Source organism: Notechis scutatus, chromosome 10, assembly GCF_049901735.1.
Source record: "Notechis scutatus isolate UNSWTSFEM ecotype Mainland chromosome 10, rNotScu1.2, whole genome shotgun sequence".
Classification (NCBI taxonomy): domain Eukaryota; kingdom Metazoa; phylum Chordata; class Lepidosauria; order Squamata; family Elapidae; genus Notechis; species Notechis scutatus.
The window spans coordinates 352,190-373,478 of NC_142018.1; the positions used below are offsets into that span (position 1 = coordinate 352,190).

Here is a 21,289-nt window from a genome sequence, read left to right on the forward strand (position 1 = left end):
TTTCCCTCGATTTCAGCTGTCTAGATCAGGGGTGTCAAAGTTGATTTCTTTGAAGGCTGCCTCAGATCTGTGTTTTACCTCGGAGGCCCAGGGTGGGCGTGGCCAGCTCAACATCACTCATGTCGGGGCCACCTGTAGTGGCCAAGTGCTAAGGCAGGACTTTCTTCAGACCCTCCCTCATTCTCATTATAAACTTCCTTCCCTTCCTTTGTTCCTTTGTTCCTTCCTTCCTTCCTTCCTTCCTTCCTTTGTTCCTTCCTTCCTTCCTTCCTTTCCTTTGTACCTTCCTTCCCTCTTCCTTTCTTCCCTTCCTTTGTTCCTTCCTTCCTTCTCTTTTTCCTTTCCTCTTCCTTCTCCTTTCTTCTTCCTTCCCCTCTTTCCTTATTTTTCCTTCCTTGTTCTCTTCCCATCTTCCCTTCTTTTTCTTTGTCTTTCCTCTTTCCCTTTCTCCTTTCCTATCCCTTCTTGCATGCTCAAATGCAAAAGGGGAAACATTTCTCCTTTTGTTTTGTTTTTAGGTTGTTTTGCTAACTTTCTGTCAGTGAAAACAAAGGTCGGAAGACCATGTGCAGCTCACTCGAGCCCCATTTTTGGCCGGGACAGCTCCTGCAGCCCTCTGCCAGCAAGAACAGAGGGTTAGGGTCAGGGTGCATCCCCGGGCTGTGTTTTTAGCCCAGACAGCTTCCTGCAGCCCCCTGTCAGTGAAAATGAGCTCCATTTTCGCTGGCAGAGAGGGCTGCGGTAGGCCATCACGGCCAAAAATGGAGCCCTGGAGGGCCACACGCACCCCACCAACCTCCATTTTTGCTGGCAGAGGCACTGCAGGCTGGTCCTTTGCTGTTCCCAGTGCAACCCGCAGGCCAGATCTAAGCACCCTGTGGGCTGCATCCAGTTTGCAGGCCTTGTGTTTGACACCCTTGGTCTAGATGAAGTTTATGGAACCATCAGATCTGGATATTGGGACATGGGCTTATAGGGACCTTCTCTTTAGGTATTCACTGATGTGCTTAGGACTGGGCTTCATAACATATGTTGATGAATCTAATGAACCTGAAGGGACCTTCTCCCAAGTGACACAGACATTGTTATACACATACATACACACCATACATACTTTTCTACCCATATGCATGTTAGTTTGCAAAAGACAATGTTGGCTGGAGAACCAATACAGCACATATAATTATGCTTCTATTTTATTCTGCTTTTTCTATGGAAGCTGAACAAAGAGATATTTGGGGTGTTGAGAAGATATCACAGGCATCCCAAAGGTGCTTTTCCAAGAGGCAACTGGACTCTTGCTGTCTTCAAAAGCCCACATTTTGGACAGAAAGGACCGCTAATTTGAAAGAGTGGTTAAAGAGGCCATTTATGTCAAAATTAAACAGCCCTCTCCCAACAGAGGGGGAGGGATACGCCATTATCTACCTCCAGTCTACAACACAGTCTTTTCAGCAATTCCAAGAAACTCCACACCCATTTGCATTACTCAGGTGATCCTGAGGACACAGATAAACCTCCAAGTGGCCTCAACTACCCTCTAAAACAGGGGTCTCAAACTCAATTTATCTGGGGGCCACTGGAGGCAGAGTCTGGGTGAGGCTGGGCCGCATAAGGGATTCCACAAAAAACGTTGTTAAAAAAATATCCTCAAATGTCATCAACAGTTAATGATTTCTCCAATACATGAACTGTCCTGAACACATGAATGGAACATTGAATGAAGATCATGAACAGTTCCTCAGAACATGGCTTCTCCAGCTTACTCCTTGTTGCCAGAGACTTGACAACGCTTCCTCTCACATATCTGAGCCACATTTGGCTTGAGAGAGGAGGCACTTGAGACCCTCAGTATGGCTTGAAGATGATCATCAGTAAGTCTGGACCTGTACTTGGACTTGTTCAGGGTGGAGAAGAAGCCACGACGAGGAATGGCGGGTGGGACTTCCTTCAGAGGTCCATTCCCCCTGCGGGCCGCACTAATATTATACTTTCATATCACGGTGGGGTCCACAGGATATCGTCCTGCGGGCGACAATTGTCCCGCGGGCCGCGAGTTTGAGATCCCTGCTCTAAAAGGATGCAAATGACCAGCTGTCTGCAAGGACTATAAATCCTTCCATTTTCCACCATCCAGTCAGAGCTGAAGAAACTCTTTGGATGAGAAGTGAAACATCTTCAAAGAAAAACATGAAAGTCTAGTTGTCTCTTGAAAAAGCACCTTTGGGGTAACCATGACCTGGATGATTGAGAATCTCCATAGACATATCACACAAGCATGTTCACAAAATGAGGACCAAGGCTATTTATAGCAAGGCATGGCTATTTTTTCACTGACCAATAGAGAAATTGTTCCTTTCAATCTTCTCTAGCAACCCAAGATAATTAAGATAATTATTTCAAATGTAACCTTCCTCTCTAAAGTGAAGTATGTAAAAGTAAGCCCAAATACAAAAAGCACTGAGTCCTCTTATTATTAACTGGGTATGTCAGTGATGTTAAAGAATTAGCAGCAGACTCTCCCCAAAAGTTGTAAAAATGTCATTTGAGGGCTGGTCAATCCTAACTTAGTAGACAAGCCACTGTAGAGATGCAATAATATTATATTCTCTCTCTTAAAAAGGGCAGGAATCCTGGAGAGACCTTAGCATAATTTTTATCACCCAGATGCAATGTCAGAAAAGGCCCTGGGAGAGTCTGGGGATTCTCAGTCATCCACATCATGGTTGTCCCAAAGAAGCTTTTTCAAAAGGCAATTGGACTTTGTTTTTCCTTGAAGACATTTAGATTCTCATCCAAGAAGCTTCTTCAGTTCTGACTGAATAAAGTCCAGTTGCCTCTTGAAAAAGCATTTTGGGTCGGGCCCTGGGAATGCACAGGAGTGTAAATGTACCATCTTCTGGAACTCTATGAATCACCTTTGTTTTTAAAGAGTTGCAGACACTTGTTACGTTCATAAACTTTAAAGTCCTTATAGTACTTTATTTCTGAAACTCTGAATTTAATATATAACTTTTGGCATTCTATCAGCCTCTGCAGCATGGTCCTTGCTCAAGGCCTCGATGGATTGTCATCCAAATATCTGGAGGGTCAAAAGTCTGGCCTGGCCAGACTTCTTCAATCCTATGGCCTTTGAGGACCTTTTGGCAGACTGCCAAGCAATCAGAAGAATATTGTTGAAAAGGACATCTCCGTACCTTCTCCAACTTTCTGTCGGTTGTTAAGGACGATCCGTACAAAGGTACCAGATCTTTGTGATGTATTTGGCATAGATTTGAATCTAGCTTTTCCCTCAGGGGGCTGCAGGATGATAGCGGCTAGTCTAGGACTGCTGGTTGAGGACTCGGGCTGGGAGGGAGGAGAATGTCTCTGGAGAAAAGAGAAAAGAGAGATAATTTGTGAAAACAAGGCAGAAAAAGAGAGTTGGAAGGGACTTTGTAGGTCTTCTAGTCCAGGGGTCTCCAATCTTGGCAACTTTAAGACTTGTGGACTTCAACTCCCAGAATTCCTCAGCCAGTTTTGAGGAATTCTGGGAGTTGAAGTCCACAAGTCTTAAAGTTGCCAAGGTTGGAGACCCCTGTTCTAGTCCAACACCCTGCTCAGGAAGGAAACCCTATACCAGACAAATTGTTGTCCAATATGTTCTTAAAACCTGGCAGTGTTGCAGCATTTAGAAATAAAGTTTATAACTGGGAAAAATCCTGTCTTACAACCTGAAGTGACATTACTGTGGAACACTATTAAAAGGCTGATATCACCAAGCCTTAATAATTATTAGTTACTTATTAATTATTAGTAATTGTTACTTATTAAATGCAATTAAAAGATTTACATTTAGTTATTTGCATTAAACCAAAATTCATAACAATCAGTTATGCTGGACTGAAAACCCAACAGCTCACTTTCCTAACACAGACATCAGAAACAAGGCAAAAACAGATTTTTCTGAAAAACGATTCTTGGATTACATTCTAGCTTGTTTGCAGTATAGTTACTCATAGGCTTTGTTAGGAGAAGCTAAGTGCTAAATGGGTTAGTGGAATGAAGAAAGACACTAAATTTGCAAAATAGAATGAAGAGTAGTGGGAGTAATTCTAGTGAAGTATGAAACATGCAAAAATAATATTTAATTCATCATCTTGATCACTCAGTTGCTAAAGATAAAAAAAATCTGCAACAGAATCCTGCTAGGTTCTCATGTTGAAAGAAATACAGCCATATCTCAATTATAATAATTTTGCCTGGGATGGGTCTTCCTTTCATTGGAGATGGGGTTGAGACAAGTTGACTTACAGCTTCACGGATAGCTGGCTGACGAATGAGTTCTCCATCCAGGTCCCTCAGTGATTCTTCATCTGCACAAGAGACAACTGTGTCAAAAAATCCTGGGAGCCATTTATGGTGGAGCACTTGCCAAAGGAGGGATGGGGAGGAGTAAAAGCACGGCTGGCTAGCCCAATGAAATCTATCTGGTAAGAAGTAAATCTGTTTATTCCCAGAAACCATTTTGCTATGGGTTCACCCAAAATGTCCATACCATTCTGATGGAATTTAAGAAGTACAATCAAATTTGCCTTTCAATCACATTGAAAGTTCAACAAACTTCTCATTTACAAAATGCAAATTTATCTCTCAAAATTCTCAAATGGGTGATACAAGGATTACGTTGCTGTTATTTTTCCATCACAGAGGATGGAGAAGTAATTTATTTTGGCTTTGACCAGGAACTCAAGCTGCCTTTCATAGCCCCATTTTATTGGGAAATGCAGTTGTGGTTCCAGATTTATATAGTGTCCATTCATTGACTGGTTGTCTCCCTAGCTACTCTTTCTCTGTATTAGTGTTCATAGGAAAAATACTCCAGATTAATCTTCCCTGAGAACTACTTTGATGTTGTGGTTAAAGGAAGCAGGCTAGAACCCAGGAAAGCAAGAGTTCTAGTCCTGCTGTGGGCATGAAGCCATGTCAGTGATCTTGGGCCAGCCCTAGGAAGAAGACAATGGCAAACCTCTTCTGAAAAATATTGCCAAGAAAAATGCAGGGACTTGTCCAGGAAGGTACCAACAGTGAAAACTGACCCAAAGGCATTAAATATATATTACTCTTCCTTAATTAATATTTATTAATATCAATATATTGATTAATACATCCATATTATATTTTATTAATTAAAATGAAACAGTTATATTTAAATTCATTCTCAGATGCTTTTTGCACATGAAAGACAGTTCAAGAGTGTCTCTGACCTGTCAACAAATTGGAAAGTGTAAGTAAGTTGCTCACCAGGAAAATTCCTACCAATTCATAACAATTTGCCCTCCGAGTATGTAACCTTTTGGTTAAACCTTCAAGAGTTTTACTACTATGTTCTGTCTCTGAATCTGAATCCAAAATATAAGGCACAAGACGCAGGGGAGCCCTTCTCAATCCTGGTGATAGCAATAGCATTTAGACTTATATACCACCCTATAGCACTTTATAGCAGGTTTACAAGCAGATTAACAGATTAACAGTGTTGGAAGGGACCTTGTAGGTCATCTAGTCCAACCACCTGCCCAAGCAGGAGACCTACACCATTTCTGACAAATGGCAGTCCAATCTCTTCTTGAAAGTCTCAAGTGATAAAGCTCCCACAACTTCTGAAGGCAACTTCTGTTCCATTGGTGGATTGTTCTCACTGTCAGAAAATTTCTGACAGTGAAAACATATTGCCCCTAACAATCTGGGTCCTCATTTTATCGACCGCAGAAGGAAGGAAGACTGAGTTAACCTTGAGCTAGTCAGGATCAAACTTCGGCTGTGGGCAGAGTCAGCCCGCAATACTGCACTCTAACCACTGTGCCCCCAGGCCTCGTAATAATGATAATGTGATAATGAAGTTGGTGCTGGTGATGATACTACTACCTTTGCAAATTTGACAGCAAGAGTCAGACACGGACACTGGAGAAGTGCAAGTTAAATCAGGACAGGTCTTCAAGGCACAATATATCTTTCCTTCCTGCAGTTAAGAACCAAACAGAAAACAAACAGTGTTGTGATACTTGGCAGATACAGGGTTACCAATGCTTGCAATAAAGCAATCCAAAGTCCATTCCTTCTTTCTTTTTTGGGAAGTGTTTTAAACTGCAGTGAAGGTTAACAGGATGAACAACCTCAGCAAAAGATCTGAATTCCCCAGAAGAGAATCTGCTTGACTTCTTCATCAGCAGAAATGAGCAAAAATGAATCCTTTAAAATCTCTCGAGCCGCAGGGCAAAAAACAGCAAAGTGAAGGTACTCAAGTGATCCATTCATATAGCTTTCAAACTATATTGGGGGAAGTTTGAAGCTCCTTGGAAGTCAATCCAAGGCTCCAGGATGGCAGAATGGCTTCTTTGAATTCCAGGGTGGGTTGGAGGGGCATTCTCTTCTAGAACGACACAAGAGAAGGTACCTTGTTCCAAAATCAGAGCTAGAAATATGCATAGATACTTATTCTTCTCTAATGTCTTGATGGCCAAAGTGTGAGTTGTTTGTTGACTTTGTTGCGTGAACTTTATTGATGGCAATTCAATTGATTCATGTGTTGGAGTTGAATCTGCAAATGGTTGAACTGAATCAACCAAATTTTAGATACCTAGGCTTTTGCCTGTGGTAAAGTTTTGTGAGAATACGCCATCTGTGGGGTCTTTGGTGCTCTCTGAGCTTGGTGTTCTTGCACAGATTACCTGATTAAGTAACATCTTCATGTCTGAAGATTATCATCAAAGTGCCACCAACATCATCTAAGCACTGATTATGATACCTGGTTGGGTCACGAAACATCTGCAAGAAAACCACCAAACTCAGAGAACACCAAAGTCCTCACAGTTCAACCCTGAGCTATAAGTATGCTTTTCTGTCAAAGACAAGTAGTCCTCAACTTACAACAGTTCATTTAGTGACCATTTAGAGTTACAACAGCACTGAATAAATTGACTTATGACCATTTTTCACAGTTGCAACCTTTGCAGCATCTCCATGGTCACATAGTCAACATTCAGACACTTGGCAACTGATTCGTATTTATGATGGTTGCAGTGTCCAGGGGTCACGTGATGCCCTTTGGCAACCTTCTGACAAGCAAAGTCAATGGGGAAGCCAGATTCACTTAACAACCGGGTTACTAGCTTCACAACTGCAGTGATTCACTTAGGAACTGTGGCAAGAAAGGTTGTAAAATGGGGCAAAACTCAATAACTGTCTCATTTTACAACAGAAATTTTGGGCTCAGTTATGGTCATAAATCAAGGACTGTCTATATGCCTGTGACGATTCTAAGTCATCCAGATCATATATGTCCCAAAGGCACTTTTCAAAGGCAACTGGACTGTTTCTTGAAAACATTTTGCTTCTCATCCAAGAAGCTTTTCCAGTTCTGACTGAAGGTTCTGCACCCATTTGCAGTCTGATTCAGGTGACCCTAATGGTACAGATTAACCCCCAGGTAGCCCAAGGTCTCTCAAAGACCTAACGATGGGCCTTCAGAGAGCTAACAACCAGATGACTGCAAGGGATATAAATGCTTTCATTCCCCACTATTCAGTCAGAACTAAATAAACTTCTTGAATGAGAAGTGAAACGTCTTCAAAGAAAAACAAGAAAGTCCACTTGCCTCTTGAAAAAGCACCTATGGGATTCTTTTAAGTAGATTTCTTTATTGTTCCACTGTCAACTTTAAACCAAACCTGGCAGCAGCCATTTTTCTGTTCCTCAGTTGCCACACAGACATCCACATCCATAGACAGAACCTTTCTAGTCTGGAGTAAACTACCACTATCACCACTAGGCTATCAACCATATTTACTGGAAGCTGTGAGGGAGGGGCTGCCTTTACCTTCTTTCTCTCATACATAATTTCTGGTCTGAGCTGCCTCTAACTCCTCTGAAATGGACCTCCTCCCTCCTGGGAATCCAGACTACATTCCATCACACATGGATATTGCTGAGAATTCTTTCATTTCACAAGATATAGACAGATTTAACCATAGTTTCAATTTGGAAAACGTGGCAATCCTAGACAAGGCCACGTCTAAAAATGCCAGGGAATTCTAGAATCCTGGCTCTCTGACAAATCAGCCATCAACACACCCATAGACATTGAAAACATCTATAGACTATGCAAAAGAGAAAATTAACCAGCCCAAAAAGGAACCAAAAGACTCCAATACCTCTCCACCAGTAATCAGCACCCAGATAGGTAATACCCCAATCAAGGAACTGTCAAAGAGCCATCAGTAAACAGCCCAATCAAAGAATATCTAAGACTGCCCCCACCCCCACAGACAGGCAACAGATATAAACTGCAAGCAAATAGCACTCCTTATTATCAGTAGCACTGATGATATTACCTAGTTATGGTAATGAGACCTCTTTAAGTAAACAAGCAAGCTCAGAATGTACCAAGGAGCGCTGAAATCAATAGTATTTATCACAAAATAATAACCAAGTTCAGAGAACACCAAGGAGCCTACAGTTCAACCCTGAACTACAAATATTCTCTGCCATCAAAGCCAATTGTGCCTGGCAGAAGCCAGGGTTTCACTTACAGAACAACTGCACTGCGCACATTGATTGGGTTGTTTGTTTTTGAAGATTCCTTCTATGCTAAACATCTCCCCATGCTGGTAAATGGTCCCACTGTAGTTGCAGGCCTTGCCAGCAATTCTGATGTCTGAAACAACGGGTTGATCTGGAAAAGAGAACAGGCAATGGGAAAAAAGCATTAACAACCAAACTCAACCAAGAGGCTCAAACAGGACAGATAACAAGAGTGAATATATGTGTCCCAGGATAATGTTGCAGGATCCAGTCTGTTCGGTTACTGAGATGAGTTGTTTAGTATTCTGAACTTTTGGACTCATACTGCAGCCCATCCTCAGGAAACTTGTCTCTACAGAATGTGATTTGGGCTATTCTATGCATAGTATTTATGTGGTGCCTGGTTGTGTGTGGCTTTTTATTTGTTGATTGGGGTGTTGTGGTGGGCTATTAAGCCATTTTGCTGTTGTTTCCTAGGGCTGCCAAGTCCTCGGCTTCTAAGTACCTGATAAGCTGGAATAGCTCAAAGCACACATTTTTGTAGAGAGACATTCCCTGAGAATTGGCTTCAGCATGAAAGCTCAGAAGACTAAACCTCTGGTCCCGGTGACTGACCCAGTTTGGATCCTGCAGATAAAACTTCATGACAGATGGTTTTGCTAGTGGTTTTGCTAGGTCATTTCGGTGTCCAACCTTGGCAACTTTAAGACTTGTGGACCTCAACTCCCAGAATTCCCCAGTCAGCATCTCAATTCTGGGAGCTGAAGTCCACGTCTCAAAGTTGCGAAGGTTGGATACCCCATTTTTAGACTATGATTTAAATGTCTTAGGGGCATTTCTCCCTTAGCTTCTTCCAATATTTCTTTTCCTTGTTCCTGTGCTGTTCTTCCCCCCACCCCCAATATTTTTTTTAATATTTAATTTTTATTGAACATTTTTCATAGCAGTCAACATGGAATATATTAAGTAAAAATAAAGAAAAAGAAAAATATGAAACAAATAGCTTGTAGAATGAGATACAAATAAAAAAAATAAAGAAACAACTTCTGATCTTTAGTTACAATTTTATCGTCATTTGTCCCTCGTTAAAATGACCACCTTGTTCTCTTCTTTACATATTCACCACTTTATTTTTTCCATTTTTAGCAAAAAACAACCAATTATCTTTGTGTGTATAGTAATCTCAATGGTTTGCTTACTACCACCCAAATTAATTGAATATGCGGAGACTTAGTTGAGTCTTTGTGAGAAGACAGTCCCATTTTGTCTTCCTACCAGATTGATGGGTAGCTGAAGCCTTTTTATGCTTGCATTATTACACAGCATAAAAAAAGAGACACTTTAAAATTATTTTACTACTGAAGAATTCAGGCTGATATTCTTCCTCGTTTCTCTTTTCATTTGTGAAGCTTGGCACCCAACCCAAGCAGCACGAGGTATCAAATAATGGGCAAATGAATTCAATGGCCATGATTCAAGACCTTTGCAAATCATTTATGTTCACATGCTGGTATCTCAAGGCTTTGAATAGCTTTTGATGTACAGTATGTGGGGGAAAGGAACTATTAGGACCTCTGTACTGTGCAACATGCATTAAATCCAATATATTAGACCCTTATATACATGTGTAATTCCCTAAAGGCAGAAAAGCACAATTTGATATTGAAATATCCTTAGAGTGTTTTAACAACAGACTATTTTCAGAAAGTGGGACAGGGGAGAGAGAGAGGAAAACACTACATATATTAATTGTGGTTTAAGGATAAACACTTTAACTTGGGGTGTAAAGAGAAAAAATGGGTGCCATAACAGATACAAATGCTCAAGTCAACCATGACATCTCCACAACCTCTGAAACCCCATGTCAAAGGCTAAATTCTTCATCAGTGTGTCAATGAAGAGACTCAATCAGCCAGGTATGGTTGTCTGAAGGTTGAAACATTGCAACTAGACTAATTTTTGTTGTTAGTTTGAGAGACGTTTCACTGCCCATCTTCAGCAGTCAGAGGCAACTTCAGCAGTCAGAGCAAGGCAGTTAGGCAAAGCCACTGGAACGTACCAACTTCTGCCACAGTAACCTCAGAGTTAGCTCCCCCAAATGCATTGCAAAATGTCAGTGAAGATTTTCAATCATCCAGATAGTCTGAAGGTTGTCTCAAGTTATCTGAAGGTTAGATGATTGCAACTGGATTAAGGTGCCTGGGTGGGCAGTGAGTCTCTCAAACTAACAATAACATCAGAATAAATAGAACACAGAATAAAAGAACAGAGTTGCAGGTTTTCTAGTCCAACCCCCTGCTCAAGCAGGAGATCCTATACCATTTCAGACAAATAGTTCTCCAGTCTACAACTTCTGAAGGCAAGCTGTCCCACTGCTTGACTGATAACGGATAAATATTAACTGATAATTCAATTGGTTGATTAGTCCAGTTGCAATGATTCAACCTTCAGACAACCTTTTTACATCAATGAATTATGAATCCTCTTCACATCTAGACTATGCACTGCTAATTTCCAAAGCCACACTCAACTGCCTCTGCCAAATCTTCCTTGCCTGCTGTTCTGTTGCATTACATAACAGCTGCTCTCTGGGCAATGTTGATACAATTATTCCACTGTAATGTTGCACAACTGTGATTCTTTCATAAATGGGAATAAGCAAGATGATGAAAAGGTAGCAAGAGCTTCAAGCCACTGGATGTTAAGCATGGAGGATGATTTTTCTCAGCCCTTCCAAAATATCATGCTTAATCTCTGTTATAACATGATCTCTTGAAATACTGTACACGCCCATTTATACAATCATAAATGCCTACTGGCTCTCTTATTTTTCTGGCTGACCTTGCCTTGTTACAAAGCAATGTTGGGTTGCAACAAATATGGTTGACAATGCTGTTGGCTACCACTTGCAGAGAAACAACCATTGTTTGTTTATCTGGGGAGAAGAAGAGATTTCAGTATACAGGTAGTTCTTGACTTACAACAATTCATTTAGTGACCATTCAAAGTTATAATAGCATTTGAAAAAGTGACATGACTGTTTTTCACACATGCAACCATTGCAGCATCCATGTGCTCATGTGATCAAAATTCAGGCGCTTGGCAACTGACTCATATTTACGATGGTTGCAGTCTCCTGGGGTCACATGATCCCCTTTTGCCACCTTCATATGAGTGAAGTCAATGGAGAAGCCAGATTCACTTAACAACCATGTTATTAATTTAACAACCACAATGATTAACTAACAACAATGGCAAGAAAAGTCCTAAAGTGGGACAAAACTCATTTAACAACTGTCTTGCTTAGTAATAGAAATTTTGGCCTCAATGCTGGTTGTAAGTCGAGGACTATCTGTATTGCAACAGCCAGCCAGATATTAAGAAGCACAGAAAAAAGGAGTATCACATCCCAACAAGGAAAAGAGGGCAAAAATGATTTGTCTTACACGAAGGGGACATCATCCACTTAATGCTCTGGGATGAAGAAAATGCTCATCACAAATGGACTGTGTAATAATAGAGTTTTGCTGCATGACAGCATCCCTTTGTTATTTTTGGACAGGGCAACCATCAGTTGGTTCCCTTCTGGCATGTTTACAGCAAATATTCTATCTAGACTGCTTTGTTGCACTAGAGACGCAGATTACCTGGACAACTTGGACAGCATTTTGATGAATTGTGTATAGGGTTGGAACACCGCAGGGTTGCACACTTGACTTTCATACACAGCACGTTCCCCTTCTGAAGTAGAGAAACAGACCTTCCATAAATACATTTAGCATGCAAAGTGGTTATTTACGTACACTTGGACAGGGCTTCAGAGAATTGCACCTCCAGTGCCAAAATGGCTCACCTAAGCTTTCTGTTGGTGGCCCCTCCTTCTGAAGACTATGGTGACAACGGTCACAGCTACTTCTGGGCTGGGGGCAGCTTTGGATATCCAGAACCAAATCTACTGCCATTATTCTGGGCAGAGGGTCGGTCTTCATCCTCTTTCTGACACACATGATCTCTGGGCTAAGTTGCCCCTTATTCCTCTGGAATGGACCATCTCCCTCCTGGAAATCCATCTCCTCACTGCATTCCATCATAACATTTGTGGACTTCAACTCCCAGAAACCCTCAGACAACATATGTGGACAGTAGTTCCTGGAATTCCACAGTCAGCCTGTGTCAGGTACAAAAGCAGGAACCATCCTTCCAAACTGAGATCTTTACTGTTTCACACCTATAAGTCAACTTTTCCTAGATTGAGGATTCTACTTGCTGCCTCTTCAATATGCTCTGGGAACTAATAGGGAGGGGCTGTCTTCATCCTCTCTCACACAAACATGATCTCTGGGTTGAGTTGCCTTTTACTCTTCTGGAATGGACAACCCCTCCCTCCTGGAAATCCACATCTTCACTATATCCAATCACATTACCTCTGTGCAACGACACTCAAGACAGTGAAAAATTCCATAAGGTTCAAGGTTAGGATTCCATTTTTCTTCTACTTGATACTTCTTATCTTGAAACATGCAGTAGGTTTCTGAATCTGAAAAAAAGAAAAGAGAGAGGGGAAGGGGAGGAAGAGAGAGAAATTGTGAACTGGTGACCAACAAGAGCAGTGAGAGTACAGGTAGTCCTCAACTTACAACAGTTCATTTAGTGACTGTTCAAAGTTACAATGGCACTGAAGAAAGTGACTTATGAATGTTTTTCATAGTTGAAACTGTTGCAGCATCCCCATGGTCACGTGAACATGATCAAAATTCAATCATTTGGCAACTGGTTCATATTTATGACCACTGCTGTCCCAAGGTCATACGCTCATCATTTGTGACCTTCAGACAAGCAAAGTCAATGGGGAATCCAGATTCACTTAACAAATGTGTTACTAATTTAACTGCAGTGATTCACTTAACAACTGTGGCAATAAATCATAAAATGGGGCAAAACTCACTTAACAGCTATCTCATTTAGGAACAGATAGTTTGGACTCAATTGTGGTCATAAGTTGAGGACTATCTGTATTTAATTTCTGTAAAAAGATGTAGATCATCATTGTAGTCAACAGAGATGGGACTGTTACAATTTTACGCTTAATGAGGGTGGGATGCATGTTTGACTACTTCATGAGACATTCAACTCTATCTCCTTACCAGATTTCTCCAAATGGGCACCACTGATTGACTTGTTAGCTTGATTATGAGATTTGCAAAATCCTGCTCACCATAAGCACCTCTTCTAGCAACATGTATGTTAAAAATTTAGTGAATCCCGATTCACTGAATTTTATAAAGTTAATCCTCTTTTGACAAGTGTTAAGCCAAATGTCCCTAAATCCTGCTGGTATTAAGGTCACTCAAGATGGTTGGAAACATAGCTCTTTGCTTCGCATCTTGGCTTGCTCTCAGAGATTTAATCTGAGAGATTTAATCTCTTTGGCGTAATATTCTGAAAGTGACCAGCTTTCTGAATCTGATGGGTCCTCTGGATGATTCTTAAACCAGCTTTCAGTTTCCAAAACAAACTTCCATTTTTCAGGCTGTTTGAAAGCATTCAACTCATTCAAACTAGATTTAACTCCTTTTTTGGGTTTGCACAATAAATGGACTGGTAAAATAACCAAGAAGTTGAGTTCTAAGTTTTTAAAAAACGTAACCAGTGTTAATATTAGCCTAATTCACATGTTATGCTGAAGCAGACATTAGGCCTTTAACTGACCTGGTTAAGTAGATTTTATGAATGCAACCCTTTGTTTGTCCTGGAACTTGCTTCCTGGAACAAGCTGGTTTTATGATGAGTAAATGGGAGTTTATATAACACTAGAAGAATCATTGCAATTTAAACACTTGACAGTCAACCTGCGCACTCATCAAGGACTTTCTCAACCGAGGAGATCTGTCCTTCAAATCTGCTCACCTCAACCAACTTTCCGTCCTGCTTCGAGAAGAAAGAAAGATCCAAGGGAAGTTTTGGTGGCTCATATAAAAAAAAGTACAGACTGAACAAAATGTTCATACCAGCAAAGCAATGAACTGGAAATGCCACTCAGAGTCCATTGGCAGTGGCCCTGCTTGCAGCACAGCTATCTGCACACCTCAGCTGAATAAATAAACTTATTTGGGTCAGGTCCATCTTTTTCCCTTTGGCTTGTTAGAGTTGTTGGGATACAGATAGAAAATTATTCTAATTCTGTTACTGAATTTGGTTACAAAGCATAGGGTGAAACATAGGATGTGTGAAAAATGGCAAGTGAAAGCTACTCCCAGGATAAATATTGCTGCCCTGCTGAAAATCTCCCTGCATTTTTTGGTCTCCCAGTTCTTATTCCACTTACGAAAATTGTCTTTCAAGAACTACAGTAATAGATTTGCAAACTACTTTCTCTGCATTTCTGTCTTCGATGATGTTATAACTCACTCAACTCTAAACTTTTCATTTTATATTTACTCTTTAATTCAGCCAGCCTTAGTTTAGTGGTCACAGAACTAACCAAAGCAGACAATCTGATGCTTTGCCAAGGATTTTAAATATGGAATGAAACCTGGAAGCATGTAGATCTTAATTGACTATGGAGAGCAGTCCATATTCTTCTTCTTTCTTCTTTCCTCCCCCCCCCCACTCCTGCCTCCTCTTCCTCCTCTTCCCCCATCTAGATCAAGTTTTAAACTGCCAGAATGAAGCCACCTTCTTGGCTTTGTCATTGGCCAAACATAAGTCACCATCAGTACATGTTTCTGGTAATAGCTGACATATCAGCAGATGTGCTGGGCTCTGTGTCTCTCCACATTCAGTGTGATCTTATCCACTAAAAGCCTCCACTTGAGCATTTTGGTTTTACACTCAACCTATTCAGGGTCCTCCAGGTAGTATAAGGGAGGTAAGATCCTTCAGCCATATCCTCTTTTAATATTATTCCTTGCCCGATGGTGTCCTTATTCCATCTTTTAATTCAACTTTGTTCTTGTCCATGTCATTTTTTCTCTGGGTTCAACATGAATGCTTTTTAAACATACCAATCAAAAGAGAGAGAACTATGGATGTGAAATAAAAATAGAAAGAAAATCTGGATCTCTATTGCCTGGATCCATGTGGGAGTAGACTCCAAAATCTCTGCAAGATATTAAATTGCCCTTCCTATTGTAGGATTGCATGGTATGTCTGGAAAATCTTTCAAGCGTGGCAGTCTTTTCAGTACTTGTGGCTCACAATTGAGCCCAAAATTTATGTTGTTAAATTTGTTAAGTGAGTTTTGTCCCATTTTACAACTTGTCTCACCATGTTTGTTAAGTGAATCACTGCAGTTGTTAAATTAGTAGCATGGTTAAGTGAATCTGGTTTCCCCATGGACTTTGCTTGTCAGAAGGTCATAAAAGGGATCACATGACCCTGGAACACCACAACCGTCATAAATATGAGTCAGTTGTCAAGCATCCGAATGTAAATCATGTGACCATGGGGATGCTACATGGTCATAAGTCCTTTTTCAGTGCCGTTGTAACTTCAAATGGTCAATAAATGAACTGCTGTAGGTCGAGGACTAACTGTACTTCACATAATGCCCTTAATTTGGAACTTAAAATTCAACCATCATTAAAATATTAGCTAATGAAATCACCTAGATTTATACTACAGTAAACCAAAATTTAACTATATTATCTGAATGCCAAGCCCTGGTTTGTAATTGATTTAAGCCTATTGAGTGAACCCAACTTGAGTTAACATTTGGAAAGCAATCATTTAAAAATCATCTTGTCAGATTGTAAATAAGACCAATTCCAGCACTTCACTTTGACCCAAAAGATCTCCATTTGTTATGTTATTAATTATTTTAATTAATACAGGGAATTTTTTTGCAAAGGAGAAAATTTTTCCATGGAAAAAAAAAAGATCTAACAGTGGAATATTTTGCAACAGGGCAAAAAATGAAATTTAGAACATTTTTCCATTTCATTTGAGAACATTTGTTTGGAGACAATATTCCATCTCGCATTGCTGTGGCTGGATGGAGACCAAACATGCTGGTGGTGACAACAGTCACAGCTACTTCTGGGTTGGGAGCAGAACCAAATCTGCTACCATTATTCTTTGTTAGGCTTTGGGGCGGGGAGGGGTAAAGTATGCAAAACATGCAAATAATCCTTTAATGTTAGCTTGAAGGAAGCAGCCCTTCCACAATCATGAGCCATGTAGCTTGATTAAAATTCATTTAATTAATGATCATCAGAAGACCCGCTCCTGTGGATTATCACCACTCTCCAATTAGCTCACAAATCACATGCATGCATGTGGGCTCCAAAGCTTATTCTGGATGCTTTCCCACAGCCAAGCGTTAATTACAGCTTCCGACATACTGCCAAAAGCATACTTACATTTTCCTGATTCTGTTTTACTTTCCTCTGTGAAAATGAGGCAAAGCAAACAGGCACAAATCAAGCGGATGTGTTCCAGATTCCACATTTTCTTCATGCCAACCATCGAGGTAAGAGAAAGAGAAGATCTGTGATGTAAATAAGCGGTGCGGTTCTAGGGGAAGAAATATAGGCTTATTTAGAATGGACCCTGCTCTTCACAGTGAATTCTTGCAAGAGAAATCAACCAGGCAAACGAGACCAGAACTGGTCTTTGTTCTGGTGCAAAGTTCTAAAAGAGGCATTTTGCCAGTTTGATATGTCTGCCTTGAGCATTTTTATATGCTGCAGTGTGTTTTGGAATACATTATGAGCACACTTGCACTTAATGTTGCCCCCCCAGGGACATTGGGGAGAAATTAATTTAATTGGTGTTTGAATGGGAGGTTTATCTAATTTTACTTTTGAGGCAGAACTCCAATGGGTATGCAACAAGCGCTGGAAATCTCCAATTCTCTCTACAATATTTGTAATGTAGTTGGAAATAACAATTTATTAAAAGGAAAAGAAATCTGTAGAAAAAAGGAAGTATTTGGAGAAATGATGAACAAAATTGTTTGAAAACTGGGTATATGGACCATGAAACCACAATATTCCTGCCTGGAGAAATCTGCATCACCAGAACATAGAAAAACAGAGTTTTTGGAGGTCTCCTAATCCAACCCCCTGCTCAGGCAGGAAACGCTATACCATTTCAGACAAATGGTTGTCCAGTCTCTTCTTGAAAGCTTCCAGTGATGGAGTATCCACAACTTCTGAAGACAAGACTGTTTGATGGTTGTCACTATTAGGAAGTTTCTCCTTAGTTCCAGGTCGCTGATCTCCTTGATTAATTTCCACCCATTTGTTCTTGTCTTGCTTTCTGGTGCTTTGGAGAATAGATTGATCCTCTTTTTCTTTGTGGCAGCCCCTCAAATATTGGAATAGTGCTATCATGTCACCTCTAGTCCTTTTCACTAGGCTAGACATGTCCAATTCTTGTAACAGTTCTTCATATGTTTTAGCCCCCAGCCTCCTAATCATCTTTGTTGCTCTTCTCTACACTCTTTCTTGAAGAAAAGAAGATGTTCTTTTTATAAAAGAAAAGAAAATGAAGCTGAGGTATTTGTTGGCTACAGTACCAGATCTGTCAGGTTTCCACCCAAATAATAATCTGGTTTGGCAGTATACTATTCTGGAAATTATGCATTTCTTTTTATAACTATGTGGCTTACTGAATCAAGGAACAAGACAGTATTCCCAATTTCTTGTACCCAACCAACTGGGTAGACTGGTGGCTGAATCTTAATTCAACTTTAGTAATTTGACCAGCAACTTCAACTGGACCCATGGAGAGCAGGGATGGTCAGATAGTCTCTATGGATCTACCTAAGCATCTGCCAGCTCAGTGTATTTCAAATTTGGCAACTTTAAGATTTGTGGACTTCAACTCCCAAAATTTCATACAGATATCCTTGGCTATAAGAAGTTCTTTTTTATTTTGTTTGGAGAATAAAGGCAATTAATCACAATTTAGGAGAGAGGCTCAGTTGACTGGGTTAACTCCAGAGGGTGGCCTAAAACAATGTGCAAACACAGAGATGTGGTTTTGGGAGGAATACTGGGTAGTGTGTACCTCACCTGAGCCACAAAACTGTATTTTTTAAAAGGAGAGTAAAAACAGGAGATCTAAAACAACTAGGAATTTCACAGAAAATCCATAACTACTTGTATCTTCTGGAAAACTGTTGGTTGTTCAATAAACCTTTGTTCAAACATGGCTGGTTTGAGTCCTCTCTTCGGTTTGAATATTCAGAGTAGCCATTAAAAATACCCCATATTTGTTAGATTCAGACATCCTGCAAGATATAATTCCTAGTGTAAAATTGCACTGGTTGGGTTTATTCAAAGCATTAAATAAAACTAAATAAATTCTATTATGGCTTTGTTGGTGGATAATCTCACTCCAAATCTAAACAATTGGAATTTCATTGTAATTTCAAAGGCAGAAATTTAAATTAAAAGTCAAATAAATATATCTAAGCTGAACGGAAGAGCCTTCCTTGTTTATGTTGAACCTCAGCCTCTACCCAAGTATTACCAGTTTAAAGAAAGATGGTCTAAATACAGCCATAGGAAAGCAAGTTGAAAGCTAATTATTTGAGCAAATCTATTTTTAAAGAGCAATGCAGCAGCATCTGCTTTGTTTTGGAATATCAGAGGCATCATTTCATTCCAATGGCTCAAAAGAAAGGGTAGCTTGAGGTCAAAAATGTTGTGAGAACCCACATTTCTAGGACACACAGCTGGGACTGCACATGACCCATTGGTTTCTTTTTTAATTTGAAGTTTCAATTTTTCAATAAAGAGCCATAATTAATTTTTAATAGGCAACATGCCCTTGCTAGGGAAACATATTTTTTTCATTTCAGGGTCTGTTGTAACTATTTTGCTTTTTAAAATTTATATTATCTTTCCTTTGAGATCTGCTAAAATCCAGGCTATGCATCTGCTTTAAAAATGGGATTGAAAGGACTAGAGAGAACAGCAAAGCCAGGAGGGCATAATGGAAAAAGCTCCAGGCTTTGAAGTCTGTCCTTGAGCGAAGACTTCCCATTCACTTCTCATCCAAGAAGCTTGCTTCTTCAATTAGAACTGAAGAAGCTTCTTGGATGAGAAGCGAAACACTTTCAAATAAAAAAACCAAGAAAGTCCATTGCCTTTTGGAAAAGCACCTCTGGGACAACTATGACCTGGATGACAGAGAATCTCCACAGACATTTCCCAAACCCTTGCAACTCTGAAGGGCTCATTGTAACTCCAATCTATTGTCACTTCTCCTTTCTTGCTTGTTTGGGCACCGATTCCACACAAGGACAAAAAGAGATTGTGAAAAAGAAGTAACAGCCACCATCCATCACTTTACTCCATTGACTTTATAAACCCGGTTTCTCAAGCTCAGCAACTTTAAGGTGCATGGACTTCAATTCCCAGAATTCCGCAGCCAGCACGGGGAGAGTAGATGAACTTGTGAGGTGTAGTGGGGAAGATGATGGCTTAAGATGGCCTACCTTCTCATTCTTTCATAGCCAGAGAGACTTATGGGGGACTTAGGGACACCTTCTCTTTCAGTTCAAGAGCCAGGGTGGTGTAATGAGGAAGCTTCTGGATCAGCAATAGGAAACAACTGTTGGGCCCAGGATTTAACCCCTTCTCAGTCACAGAAACTTCTTGGGGGACTTTGGGACAGTCTTTCCTTCTCAGGTCAAGATTCCAAGTGGTGTAGCAAAAAAGAGGCTGGACCAGGAATGGGAAAACCACAAGGCTGTCGCTTGCTATCTCTTGTTAGGACTTTTGATGAGTCTTGAAATAAGTTCAGTGTGTTTCATGCCAGCTCAAATGTTTCTGCTATGGCTGGTAGAAACATTCATCTAAGCAGACACCAAAAAGAAAGGTTTTCTTATCAGATTTAGAGAGATGTTAATGAATAGATTTCAAAATCTTCTAAACGCTTCAGCCATAATCTTCTTGCAAGCAAAAGGATTAAAGAAAACTCCATTCATAAAACTTTTGCAGTCAAAAATCGATGAGAGCTGTGGTGGCGCAGTGGTTAGAATGCAGTATTACAAGCTAATTCTGCCGACTGCCAGAGTTTGATCCTGACTGGCTCAAGCCTTCCATCCTTCTGAGGTTAGTAAAATGAGTTTGTTGGGGGAAAGATGCTCACTCTGTAAACCACTCAGAGTGTCATATAAAAGCACTTCTTAGCAGTATATAAGTGCTATTTCTAAGTTCTATTTAGATTTGGTTGCAAAAGCTCTGGAGAATTGAGTCATGTTTGAGCTGAAACTGGGTTATGTATGCATGAACAGGGAAGGCAGAAAATATTCTTGATACTCTTCTTGAGCCACTTAAATACTCTTTGTAGATATGGGTAATTTCCCTTTTCCAATCAAATTTCTCATACCCGAAATGAGGGAAGGAAAAAAAACCCAGCCTCAATTATAACCAGAATGAGGATGACCAACATGAGGCAAACATTTAGGGATTGTCTATTCACTGAGGGGCTTACTCTTTCCTCCAAGAATTCCAAATCTCCCCAATGGATGGGGAGGTTGCATTATCTTTGCAATCCTTAAGACAAAGATTTAAGGTAGTTTTGCCTCTTAAACTCCGAAAAAAAAGTTCCAAGGCTTTAGGCTCCGCCCACCCAATGATGTCATGCCAAACACCACCCCTGCAGGTGTCGATTACCAGCCTCCCAATTCCTATACAGATAGTCCTTGACTTACCACATTTCGTTTAGTGACTGTTTGAAGTTACAACAGTGCTGAAAAAGGGACTTATGACCC

At 40.4% G+C, this 21,289-nt stretch overlaps 1 protein-coding gene across 2 annotated transcripts in view; it reads right to left on the reverse strand.

The window, feature by feature from the left end:
- CHRDL1 (chordin like 1) overlaps positions 1–21,289 on the reverse strand; it is a 40,390-nt gene that overhangs the window by 11,369 nt on the left and 7,732 nt on the right. For both annotated transcript variants that reach the window (XM_026678572.2, XM_087971935.1), the window contains exons 2-8: positions 16,920–17,073; positions 12,984–13,096; positions 12,207–12,300; positions 8,568–8,710; positions 5,905–5,998; positions 4,294–4,355; positions 3,198–3,369 (exon numbers count right to left, since the gene is read on the reverse strand). In XM_026678572.2, the coding sequence (XP_026534357.1) occupies positions 3,198–3,369; positions 4,294–4,355; positions 5,905–5,998; positions 8,568–8,710; positions 12,207–12,300; positions 12,984–13,096; positions 16,920–17,025 (784 nt within the window). In that variant the 5' untranslated portion in view covers positions 17,026–17,073. The remainder of the gene's footprint in view (positions 1–3,197; positions 3,370–4,293; positions 4,356–5,904; positions 5,999–8,567; positions 8,711–12,206; positions 12,301–12,983; positions 13,097–16,919; positions 17,074–21,289) is intronic.